General features: G+C 45.0%; 1 protein-coding gene across 1 annotated transcript in view; it reads left to right on the forward strand.

Annotated features, from left to right (window-relative positions):
* The window catches only part of LOC126295063 (forkhead box protein D1-like), a 443,237-nt gene that overhangs the window by 387,516 nt on the left and 42,504 nt on the right, over positions 1 to 13,217 (forward strand). Inside the window, exon 4 of the mRNA XM_049987310.1 lies at positions 2,038 to 2,157. Within this exon, the coding sequence (XP_049843267.1) occupies positions 2,038 to 2,157 (120 nt within the window). The remainder of the gene's footprint in view (positions 1 to 2,037; positions 2,158 to 13,217) is intronic.

Genomic DNA, 13,217 nt, shown 5'->3' on the forward strand with positions numbered 1-13,217 from the left:
GCAGTATACTGCTGCATCCATTTTGAGTAAGGTTCCACAAGAATTCAGAAATATCAGCAGTAATCCACGCGCTTTCAAATCTAAACTGAAGAGTTTCCTCATGGGTCACTCCTTCTATTAAGTGAAGGAGTCCCTTGAAAAATTGAGCTGATTCCAATGTTATATTAATTGTTAGTAAGGCGGGTTCCAGGTTGAGATTCATTGGGAGAGTCCTTGGAAAAAGCAGTCCATCAACAAAGGAGGTGGCTCACAAAACACTCGTTCGACCTATACTCAAGTATTGCTCATCAGTGTGGGATCCGTACCAGGTCGGGTTGACAGAAGAGATAGAGAAGATCCAAAGAAGAGCGGCGCGTTTCGTCACAGGGTTATTTGGTAAGCGTGGTAGCGTTACGGAGATGTTTAGCAAACTCGAGAGGCAGACTCTGGAAGAGAGGCGCTCTGCACCGCGGTGTAGCTTGCTGTCCAGGTTTCGAGAGGGTGCGTTTCTGGATGAGGTATCGAATATATTGCTTCCCCCTACTTATACCTCCCGAGGAGACCACGAACGTAAAATTAAAGAATTAAAGAGATTCGAGCGCGCACGGAGGCTTTCCGGCAGTCGGTCTTCCCGCGAACCACACGCGACTGGAACAGGAAACGGAGGTAATGGCAGTGGCACGTAAAGTGCCCTCCGCCACACACCGTTGGGTGGCTTGCGGAGTATAAATGTAGATGTAGATGTATATTGTTGATTGTGTTTACGTTAACTTATGGCATGCTTTTTTTTCGGTTTCATAAACATTTTATTTTATCTGTTACTACTTTTATGTTGTAATTTCATGTACCGACACGTTCGATGATCTTGGAGGTTTGCTCCTCAATTTGGTCCTACGGAACTAGACGTGTAAAATAAAAAAAAGAACAGAGGATGGGAACCGCTCGTCTAGGATCTACATCTACATGATTACTCCGCAATTCACATTTAAGTGCTTGGCAGAGGATTCATCGAACCACAATCATACTATCTCTCTACCATTCCACTCCCGAACAGCGCGTGGAAAAAACGAACACCTAAACCTTTATGTTCGAGCTCTGATTTCTCTTATTTTATTCTGATAATCATTCCTACCTATGTAGGTTGGGCTCAACAAAATATTTTCACATTCGGAAGAGAAAGTTGGCGACTGAAATGTCGTAAATAGATCTCGCCGCGACGAAAAACGTCTTTGCTTTAATTACTTCCATCCCAACTCGCGTATCATATCTGCCACACTCTCTCCCCTATTAAGTGATAATACAAAACTAGCTGCCCTTCTTTGCACCCTTTCGATGTCCTCCGTCAATCCCATCTGGCAACGATCCCACACCGCGCAGCAATATTCTAACAGAGGACGAACGAGTGTAGTGTAAGCTGTCTCTTTAGTGGACTTGTTGCAACTTCTAAGTGTCCTGCCAATGAAATGCAATCTTTGGCTCGCCTTTCCCACAATATTATCTATGTTGTTCGTAATTTTAACACCCTGGTATTTAGTTGAAATGACAGCCTCGAAAATTGTGGTATTTATCTAGTAATCGAATTCCAACGTGTTTCTCTTGGAACTCGTGTGGATCACCTCTCACTTTTCGTTGTTTAGCGTCAACTGTCAACTGCCACCTGCCACACCATACGGCAATCTTTTCTAAATCGCTTTGCAACTGATACTGGTCTTCGGATGACCTTACTAGACGGTAAATTACAGCATCATCTGCGAACCACCTAAGAGAACTGCTCAGATTGTGACCCAGGTCATTTATATCGATCAGGAACAGCAGAGGTCCCAGGACGCTTCCCTGGGGAACACCTGATATCACTTCAGTTTTACTCGACGACTTGCCGTCTATTACTACAAACTGCAACCTTCCTGACAGCAAATCACGAATCCAGTCGCACAGCTGAGACGATACCCCATAGGCCCGCAGCTTGATTAGAAGTCTGAGTCATTGTGTGTGTTTTGTATCGTCCAACATTAGACACACACGCAGTGCGACTGACATTTGGGTGTGTCGTTTCGACAGGTAGCGCATCTTCAGGGCAGTTCAACCGGCAGTCGGACGGCAGCGGCGCCGCACCACAGCACCAGCTGTACCTGGTCAAGACGGAGCTGCTGGCCGCCGACTCTGATGTTGGCAACACTGGTGAGTCCGCTGCCACACAGCCAGTCTCTACAAGCTGGCGAAAATCTTTTTTTTTTTTTTTAATATTGTAGGTGTCCGAGGAATCCCAAATCAATGGATAAGATCTTTCCTAGAAAACAGACAACAAGTGGCGGTTTTAAGGCATGATGACACTTCAGTACAAGGAAATATTATCACAACAACACATGTCTCCAGTAAATCAATAATGAAGTATGGAGTGCCACAAGGTTCTGTCCTAGGACCTCTACTGTTCCTCCTTTATATTGATGGTATAAATGACTTTATTAAATTGGGAAAACTAATCTTATTTACTGATGACACCAGCATATTAATAACAGCTGCTGACAAAATCTCATTGGAAGTAGCAACAGATACTGTAATGTCCCAAATTACTAGCTGGTTTAAAAAAAACAAATTATAATAAATAAAGAGAAACCTGTCTTTATGAATTTATACTCTTCTCCACATGTGCAAAACTTTGTTACACTACCATACCTTGAAAATACGTTACTGAACTCGGTTACTGACACTAAGATTAGAGGCCTATGGGTACAAGATAATTTAAAATGGCACTTTCATATAAAAGAAGTTGAGAAAAAACTTTCAAAAGCTTGTTATGGTCTGCGTGTGTTAAATAAAAATGCAAGCAAGTCAACAGTTATTCAGGCGTATTATGCATACTTCCATGCACTACTTCGATATGGGCTAATCTTGTGGAGAAATTCAGCCACCAGCATAAAGATCTTTAGGATGCAGGAAAGAGAAGTCATGGCTATCTGCAACCTAAGAAAACTGGAAACATGTAGACCACATTTCATCCAGATGAAAATAATGAGCCTACCGAGCCTTTACATATATATGAGTGTATCCTGTTCGCAAATGAGTATCTTTTAAACCAAACAGGACATCATCGACAAAATAAGCATGTACACAGACACAACACAAGAAACACAAATAATATACACATGTAACAGTGTAGAACAGCACGGTACCAAGAAAGTGTATCACAGAAAACAGTTCAGCTATATAACAGCCTACCCAGTGATTTAAAATCGGAGCAACATAAAATTTTTTTAAAACATTATCTGAAGTCATGTCTAGTGGAAAAATGTTTTTACTCTGTAAAAGAATTTTTAAATTACAGAAAATAGCCTTGTAAGAAATGAGTATGTAATAATGGTTAAATTCGAATTGCTATATTTGTGACTTGTAATTTATGATTGTTATCTGTAATTAATTTTGTCATACTCTCTCTCTCTCCCTCTCTCTCTCTCTCTCTCTCTCTCTCTCTCTCTCTCTCTCTCTCTTTCTCTTTCTCTGTGTGCGTGCGTGCGTGCGTGCGCGTGTGTGTGCGTGTGTGTCTGTGTGTGTGTGTGTGTGTGTGTGTGTGTGTGTGTGTGTCTGCTCCTTTCGCAATTTTGACTTGTCCTATATTCAATGTACTGTTTAAGTATGTAATGAATCAAATGGACCAATAAATAAATAAATAATATAAATAGTGGAGACCACAAAAAGATCCCTTAAGGTAAGAGCAGTAGTAGTAGACATAAATTTGGAAGGAGGTGATATCATTTGTTAATGATGGAAAATAGCTGTACCATGTTCCGTGTCGCTGTGGCTCGGTCTGCTTACATAGAAAGAAATGAGAAAGCACACGGTTCTGACATGCTTGGGAACTGTATATACGTCCTGATCTCCTGTCCTCCCCGACTCTGGCCATTTTTCCCTCACCCTTTCTTTGCCCATCTTCTCCTTATTCCCCCTCGTTCTCACTTCTTCTCTCTCCCCCCCCCCCCTACTCTACATCTCCTTCCCCCTCTGTCTTTCAATCTTCTCCTTCCCTTTTTCTCTGTCCTTTTCCTCACACTACTCTGTCAATCTCCCCTTCCACCCTTCTCTTTCTCACCACGAGCTTTGTTTATTGTTATTGTAATAGTATTTTAATATTACTAAAATTAAACCAGTGGTTGGGAAGGGAGTCAGACAGGGTTGTAGCCTATCCCCGATGTTACTGGGTCTGTATGTTGAGCAAGCAGTGAAGGAAACGAAAGAAAAATTCGGGGTAGGAATTAAAATACATGGAGAAGAAATAAAAACTTTGAGGTTCGCCGATGACATTGTAATTCTGTCAGATGTCTCTGATCTGGAAGAGCAGCTGAACGGAATGGACAGTGTCTTGAAAGGGGGATATAAGATGATCTTCAACATAAGCAAAACGAGGATAATGGAATGTAGTCGAATTAAATCGGGTGATGCTGCTGGAATTACATTAGAAGATGAGACACTTAAAGTAGTAAAGGAGTTTAGCTATTTGGGAAGCAAAATAACTGATGATGGTCAAAGTAGAGAGTATATAAAATGTAGACTGGCAACGTCAAGGAAAGCGTTTCTGAAGAAGAGAAATTTGTTAACATCGAGTGTCAGGAAGTCTTTTCTGAAAGTATTTGTATGCAGTGTAGCCATGTATGGAAGTGAAACGTGGACGGTAAATAGTTTAAACAAGAAGAGAATAGAAGCTTTCGAAATGTAGTGCTACAGAAGAATGCTGAAGATTAGAGGAGTAGATCACATATCTAATGAGGAGGTATTGAATAGAACTGGAGAGAAGAGGAGCTTGTGGCACATCTTGACAAGAAGAAGGCACCGGTTGGTCGGACATGTTCTGAGGCATCAAGGTTTCACCAATTTAGTATTGGAGGGCAGCGTGGAGAGTAACAATCGTAGAGGGAGACCAAGAGATGAATTCACTAAGCAGATTCAGAAGGATGTAGGTTGCAGTAGGTACGGGGAGATGAAGAAGCTTGCACAGGATAGAGTAGCATGGAGAGCTGCATCAAACCAGTCTCAGGACTGATGACCACAACAACAGCAATGTATATTTATACATTATATCTGTTGAAAATGTAGATATGTTAAAGAATTGGCTATGTAAAAACGCACCCATATTAGAGTTCAAAGTGTCAAAATTTCAAAGCAATCGGTCAAGAACTCTCGGAGATAAACGATTCTGAACAAACCAACATTTATAGTTTTATAACGTTGTCCTTTTTATTACATATATGTCCGCCCCCGGTAGCTGAGAGGTCAGCGCGACAAATGTCAATCCCAAGGGCCCGAGTTCGATTCCCGACTGGGTCGGAGATTTTCTCCGTTCAGGGACTGGGTCTTGTGTTGTCCTAATCATCATCATCTCATCCCTATCGACTCGCAAGTCGCCGAAGTGGCGTCGAATCGAAAGACTTGCAGCAGGCGAGCGGTCTACCCGACGGGACGCCCTCGTCACACGACATTAAATTTTTTGGAGTTACATGTATGCCAGATGCTGTTCCAGTTGGTATATAAAAACGCGCAAGTATTCCAATGTAGTGCTGAAGAAATTTCGGAGATTTAAAATTTTGAAGAAACGAACATCTGAGTTTGTACTTGCATAGTACTGGAAATGTTCGTAATTGCAAATCGCCGAAAGATTTTTGACCGAACGCTTTGAAATTTTGAGCCAACGTTGCATTGGAATACGCGTGTGTTTCTCTGTACCTACTTTCTTTTATTTTATTATTTTTTTTAAGGCAGGCCTTGGTGGCCGTGCGGTTCTAGGCGCTTCAGTCTGAAACCGAGTGACCGCTACGGTTACAGGTTCGAATCCTGTCTCGGGCATGGATGTGTGTGATGTCCTTAGGTTAGTTAGGTTTAAGTAGTTACTGATGAGCTCAGATGTTAAGTCCCATAGTGCTCAGAGCCACCTATTTTTCAAATAATTGAAGTATATGACAATTTTTAGTTTAGTAATAGGGAAAGGTCGTTACAGCAAACCTCAAAAAGTTACACATACACACACACACACACACACACACACACACACACACACACACTCACACACACACAGTGTTGCAGGCTGTGTGACTGAGGTAGCGGGATGGTCCGGTATTCGTGTTGGGAACAAGCCGAGGTGGTATTTTGTGGACGGCCAGGCAGATGGAAACCGTCGAGAGGCAAAACCCGGTCCTCGCGATCTGGTGTACGCGCAGGGCGCCGCCTCCCTGCACGTTCGTCTGTCTTGAAAGGGCCCTCAATCACGCACATGCGCAAACAGGGCTCGAAACGTTGTGTTATGTGGCCGGTGTCTGTGAGGGTACTTGTTTTGGTATAGCCGTGCTGCCTCTCGGCCGTTTCCATCTGCTCGGCCATACACAGACACCGTCTCGGCTTGTTCTCGGCACGAATACCTAACCATTCTGCTGCTTACACTGTTGTTGTTGTTGTGGTCTTCAGTCCTGAGACTGGTTTGATGCAGCTCTCCATGCTACTCTATTCTGTGCAAGCTTCTTCATTTCCCAGTACCTACTGCAACCTACATCCTTCTGAATCTGTTTAGTTTATTCATCTTTTGGTCCCCCTCTACGCTGACCTCCAGTACTAAATTGGCCATCCCTTGATGCCTCAGAACGTGTCCTACCAACCGGTCCCTTCTTCTCGTCAAGTTGTGACATAAACTCCTCTTCTCCCCAGTTCTATTGAATACCTCGTCATTAGTTATGTAATCTACCCCTCTATCTTCAGCATTCTTCTGTAGCACCACATTTCGAAGGCTTCTATTCTCTTCGTGTCTAAACTATTTATTGTCCACGTTTCACTTCCATACATAACCACACTCTGTACAAATACATTCAGAAACGACTTCCTGACACTTAAATCTGTACTCGAAGTTGACAAATTTTTCTTCTTCAGAAACACTTTCCTTGCCATTCCCACCCTACATTTTATATCCTCTCTATTTCGACCATCATCAGTTATTTTGCTCCCCAAACAGCAAATCTCCTTTACTACTTTAAGCGTCTGATTTCGTATTCTACACTCCTGGAAATTGAAATAAGAACACCGTGAATTCATTGTCCCAGGAAGGGGAAACTTTATTGACACATTCCTGGGGTCAGATACATCACATGATCACACTGACAGAACCACAGGCACATAGACACAGGCAACAGAGCATGCACAATGTCGGCACTAGTACAGTGTATATCCACCTTTCGCAGCAATGCAGGCTGCTATTCTCCCATGGAGACGATCGTAGAGATGCTGGATGTAGTCCTATGGGACGGCTTGCCATGCCATTTCCACCTGGCGCCTCAGTTGGACCAGCGTTCGTGCTGGACGTGCAGACCGCGTGAGACGACGCTTCATCCAGTCCCAAACATGCTCAATGGGGGACAGATCCGGACATCTTGCTGGCCAGGGTAGTTGACTTACACCTTCTAGAGCACGTTGGGTGGCACGGGATACATGCGGACGTGCATTGTCCTGTTGGAACAGCAAGTTCCCTTGCCGGTCTAGGAATGGTAGAACGATGGGTTCGATGACGGTTTGGATGTACCGTGCACTATTCAGTGTCCCCTCGACGATCACCAGAGGTGTACGGCCAGTGTAGGAGATCGCTCCCCACACCATGATGGCGGGTGTTGGCCCTGTGTGCCTCGGTCGTATGCAGTTCTGATTGTGGCGCTCACCTGCACGGCGCCAAACACGCATACGACCATCATTGGCACCAAGGCAGAAGCGACTCTCATCGCTGAAGACGACACGTCTCCATTCGTCCCTCCATTCACGCCTGTCGCGACGCCACTGGAGGCGGGCTGCACGATGTTGGGGCGTGAGCGGAAGACGGCCTAACGGTGTGCGGGACCGTAGCCCAGCTTCATGGAGACGGTTGCGAATGGTCCTCGCCGATACCCCAGGCGCAACAGTGTCCCTAATTTGCTGGGAAGTGGCGGTGCGGTCCCCTACGGCACTGCGTAGGATCCTACGGTCTTGGCGTGCATCCGTGCGTCGCTGCGGTCCGGTCCCAGGTCGACGGGCACGTGCACCTTCCGCCGACCACTGGCGACAACATCGATGTACTGTGGAGACCTCACGCCCCACGTGTTGAGCAATTCGGCGGTACGTCCACCCGGCCTCCCGCATGCCCACTATACGCCCTCGCTCAAAGTCCGTCAACTGCACATACGGTTCACGTCCACGCTGTCGCGGCATGCTACCAGTGTTAAAGACTGCGATGGAGCTCCGTATGCCACGGCAAACTGGCTGACACTGACGGCGGCGGTGCACAAATGCTGCGCAGCTAGCGCCATTCGACAGCCAACACCGCGGTTCCTGGTGTGTCCGCTGTGCCGTGCGTGTGATCATTGCTTGTACAGCCCTCTCGCAGTGTCCATTCCATTTCTAGGAGTGTAATTCCCTCAGCATCACCCGACTTAATTCGACTACATTCCATTATCCTCGTTTTGCTTTTGTTGATTTTCATCTTATACCCTCCTTTCAAGACACTGTCCATTCCGTTCAACTGCTCTTCCAAATCCTTTGCTATCTCTGACAAAATTACAATGTCATCGGCGAACCTCAAAATTTTCATTTCTTCTCTACGGATTTTAATACCTACTCCGAAGTTTATTTTCTTTCGTTTCCTTTAGTGCTTGCTCAATATACAGATTGAATAGCATCGGGGAGAGGCTACAACCCTGACTCACTCCCTTCCCAACCAATACTTCCCTTTCATGTCCCTCGACTCTTATAATTGCCATCTGCTTTTTGTACAAATTGTAAATAGCCTTTCGCTCCCTGTATTTTACCCCTGCCACCTTCAGAATTTGAAAGAGAGTATTCCAGTTATCATTGTCAAAAGCTTTCTCTAAGGCTACAAACGCTAGAAACGTAGGTTTGCCTTTCCTTAATCTTTCTTCTAAGATAAGTCGTAGAGTCATTATTGCCTCACGTGTTCCAACATTTCTACGGAATCCAAACTAATCATCCCCGAGGTCGGCTTCTACCAGTTTTTCCATTCGTCTGTAAATAATTCGTGTTAGTATTTTGCAGCTGTGACTAATTAAACTGATAGTTCTGTAATTTTGACATCTGTCAACACCTGCTTTCTTTGGGATTGGAGTCATTATATTCTTCTTGCAGTGTGAGGGTATTTCGCCTGTCTCGTACATCTTGCTCACCAGATGGTAGAGTTTTGTCAGGACTGGCTCTCCCAATGCTGTGAGTAGTTCTAATGGAATGTTGTCTACTCCTGGGGCCTTGTTTCGACTCAGGTCTTTCAATGCTCTGTCAGACTCTTCACACAGTATCCCATTTCCCATTTCATCTTCATCTACATCCTCTTCCATTACTATAACATTGCCCTCAAGTGCATCGCCCTTGTGTAGACCCTCTATATACTCCTTCCACCTTTGTGCTTTCCCTTCTTTGCTTATAACTGGCTTTCCATCTGAGCTCTTCATATTCATACAAGTGGCTCTCTGTTGTCCGAAGGTCTCTTTAATTTTCCTGTTGGCAGTATCTATCTTACCCCTAGTGAGATAAGCCTCTACATCGTTACATTTGTCCTCTAGCCATCCCTGCTTAGCCACCACACTACGCTGCGTCAGTCAGACAGCCTGCAACACTCTAGAGACACCCGGCACTTGGACAGCGGGAATGCCATTCGTCAAGGCCATCTACAACTGGCAACGATGCATTTCCGTACACATGTTCACAGGACCTTTTCCTCCATTTTCCGTGTGGAATCCGTCTCAGCAGATTGTTGGTCTTGCCAATGTTCACTCTATTTAGGTGACTCCACCGATTATCCCAATATTCTATGACGAGGAACCAGATGTAGTTTCACTGTAAAATCAAACATATTTATTGCACGTAGTTATGAAACTGTGAATAGTGTGGCACCAGTCCTGAGTAGGGATAGGAAAACCGTCCGGTTAAAACCGCTACCGGTGTTTTAGTTCTGAGCAAGGCCAGTATTACACTATCATATTTGAAACGATAATGAAATCAAGGTACTAAGCTGTCGACAGGCTTTCATATACAACAACGGAGATAGCTGAAAATGTGTGCCCCGAGCGGGACTCGAACCCGGGATCTTCTGCTTACATGGCAGGCGCTCGATCCATCTGACCCACCGAGGGTTCAAATGGCTCTGACCACTATGGGACTTAACATCTTAGGTCATCGGTCCCTTAGAACTTAGAACTACTTAAACCTAACTAACCTAAGGACATCACACACATCCATGCCCGAGGCCACTGAGGGCACAGAGGATAGTGCGACTGCAGGGGTTTATCCCTTGCACGCTACCCCTGAGACCCACATTCCCAGCTTAGGATGGATAGGGCGTCTGCCATGCAAGCAGGAGATCCCGGGTTCGAGCTCCAGTCGGGGCACATAGTTTCAACTGTCTCCGTTGACGCATATAAAAGCCTGTCGACAGCTTAGTATCTTCATTTCATTATCATTTCATTCTAAGAGAGGTGCATGGTAAACGATGGTATCTGTCCTTTCGGACATGTACAAAGGAACAGTTAACATTTTCATGCCGGCCGTAGTGGCCGAGCGGTTCTAGGCGCTTCAGTAGTTCTAAGTTCTAGAGGACAGATGACCTCAGATGTTAAGCCCCTAGTGCTCAGAGCCATTTGAACCATCTTCATACTATCATGTTTCTTTGTCAAAGTTGATACGTCAAATATTTATGTGAAAGAAATTTAATGGTCTAATAGGATATTTTGTCAAATCTTGCACGCTGTCAAATAACTGTGATCAGATCTAGGTCCTCGCCGTAGATTTGAATTCACTGCAGTATGAAATGTAGCCGCTTCGAGCTTTGGCTTCGCTACAGCTGTTTGATCTCTCTGTAGCGTGTTTGTAAACATGGCTTCAAAGTTGGATTGTTTCTTCAAATCTTTAATTTATTTTTTTTACATAAACTTGCCTCGAGTAGGGTGGGGATGAGCAAGAGGCACGGTGCATGCTATTAATTGTGTGTTGATGGGTGGGTGGAATATGCTGTCAGTGACTTCATGTCCACAATCACAGCCACAGCCATCCAGACAGCTTTTCACCAAGCCGGAAAAGAGGATGTGGTCACATTCCAAAGTAAAAAATTCCTTCTCAGCTTTCCTTCCTACTTTGTCTCTTTTTGAACTCTCGATGCCACAAGTTAAAAAGCGCTCCATCTTTCAAACAACTTACGGGAATTCAGCCAGTAATATTCACAGCGACCGCCGATATTTCGGCGGGAGGACACCCAGCCATTTGCAAGGCACAAACTGCAACGGACAGGCGATGTACAGGCAATGGCGCTTGGAGTAATTCAGGGAAGATAAGACACACACACACTGAACACTAGGGCTACCAAAGATGGACAGTATCAGAGGTATCGGCAGTGAAGACTACGAGCTAGCAAGTGAGTTAACATTGACTCTGCCCCTCTGTTTTTTAGGCAACGGAGAGATCCGGATTCCAAACTCCATAACTGTTAACGAGGCTGCTCGCTAATGTAATCTCAAATGCCTCCTTAATAACACTGTCCCAATAGCTGGACGTGCGTGTCAATATCTCGTGGTTATTATATAACATGTGGTAACCAGTATGCAAGCAATGTTCGGCAATAGCAGATCTTCTTGGCTGCCGTAATCGTGTGTGCCGTTTACGCTCAGTACATCGGTTCTCCACGGTCCTGATAATCTGACCAATATATGCCATCCGCAGCTACAAGGAATGCGATACAGACCCGTCTTCCGCAAACCAAGATCATCCTTGTGAAATTAAAATTTTCCAGGCGAACTAAACATTCAAACGACGACCAACTGAAAGCCGAAATCTTTGGAATGCAAGATCATCCTTAACAGAACCCATAAGCACTATGATTTCAGATCGAGGTCAGGAAACACATTTCACATCGTATTTCCGTAAAATACGACCGATATTGTTGGAAGTGCTTGCTACGTCAGGCAAAAGGGCAGTAGGCTGAAGTGTCGACTCGGTATTATCATCATTCATCCGATGCACAGTTGGTCGATAGCGCAATCCATGTTCAACCTGAAATTTCCTGCCAGATTAAAACTGTGTGCCGGACCGAGACTCGAACTCGGGACCTTTGCCTTTCGCGGGCAAGTGCTCTACCAATTGAGCTACCCAAGCAAGACTCACGCTCCGTCCTCACAGCTTTACTTCTGTGAGTCGTGCTTGGGTAGCTCAGTTGGTAGAGCACTTGCCCGCGAAAGGCAAAGGTCCCGAGTTCGAGTCTCGGTCGGGCACACAGTTTTAATCTGCCAGGAAGTTTCATATCAGCGCACACTCCGCTGCAGAGTGGAAATCTCGTTCGGGGCATGTTCAACCTGTCTTTCAGTATAAGCATTCTGACGGAATGTAGCTTCATGATGGGCCAGATCAGCTTGAAAGTCTCAGCGTCGGAAATGACCGCGCCCTGTGTACCAAGGTACGGCCGGCCAGGATGGCCGAGCGGTTGTAGGCGCTTCAATCTGGAACCGCGCGACCGCTACCGTATTAGGTTCGAATCCTGCCTCGGGCATGGATGTGTGTGATGTCCTCAGTTTAGTTGGTTTAAGTAGTTCTAAGTCTAGGTGACTTATTACCTCCGCTGTTAAGTCCCATAGTGCATAGAGCCATCTGAACCAAGGTACGAAGTGCCGAAATATCGGCGGTAGCTGTAAATTTTACCTGGATGAATTCCCGGAAGTTGTTTGAAAATTGAATACGCCAGGAGAAACTCAGGTATCACAACGATTCATCTGTTTCTCACATTTTATTAATTGTTTAGTCGTTGCAACATTATTTCCATTAATTAAGTTATTCACAATTGAAAATAGGTCTTGTTGCCCATACAGTGTAATAAACATTTATTTACCATCACATACTCCCCATTCAGTGCGTTATAAATCGCTTCACGCTTTTCTGGAATTATTTTCGTTAACGTGTAATACGATATTCGAGTGCTGTGTTGCAAACTACAGTAGCTCTCTCCTTTATCGAGAAATCTCAGTGCCACAGTTCGCCTGTCTCCTGCAGGTATAGCATTTCTGTAGAGAGTATTCTGTTTTGTAATACGAAAAATGGAAATGAACGTAGGGCATTGTTGGCCGGGAGACGCCATGCGGGGAAATTCGGCCACCGAGTGCAAGTCTTATTGCAGTCGACGCCACATTGCGCGACTTGCATGTCGTTGATGATGAGAACAACACAGCCCATGAGCGGAGAAAATCTCCAACCCT

Source organism: Schistocerca gregaria, chromosome 11 (genome assembly GCF_023897955.1).
Source record: "Schistocerca gregaria isolate iqSchGreg1 chromosome 11, iqSchGreg1.2, whole genome shotgun sequence".
Classification (NCBI taxonomy): Eukaryota; Metazoa; Arthropoda; class Insecta; order Orthoptera; family Acrididae; genus Schistocerca; species Schistocerca gregaria.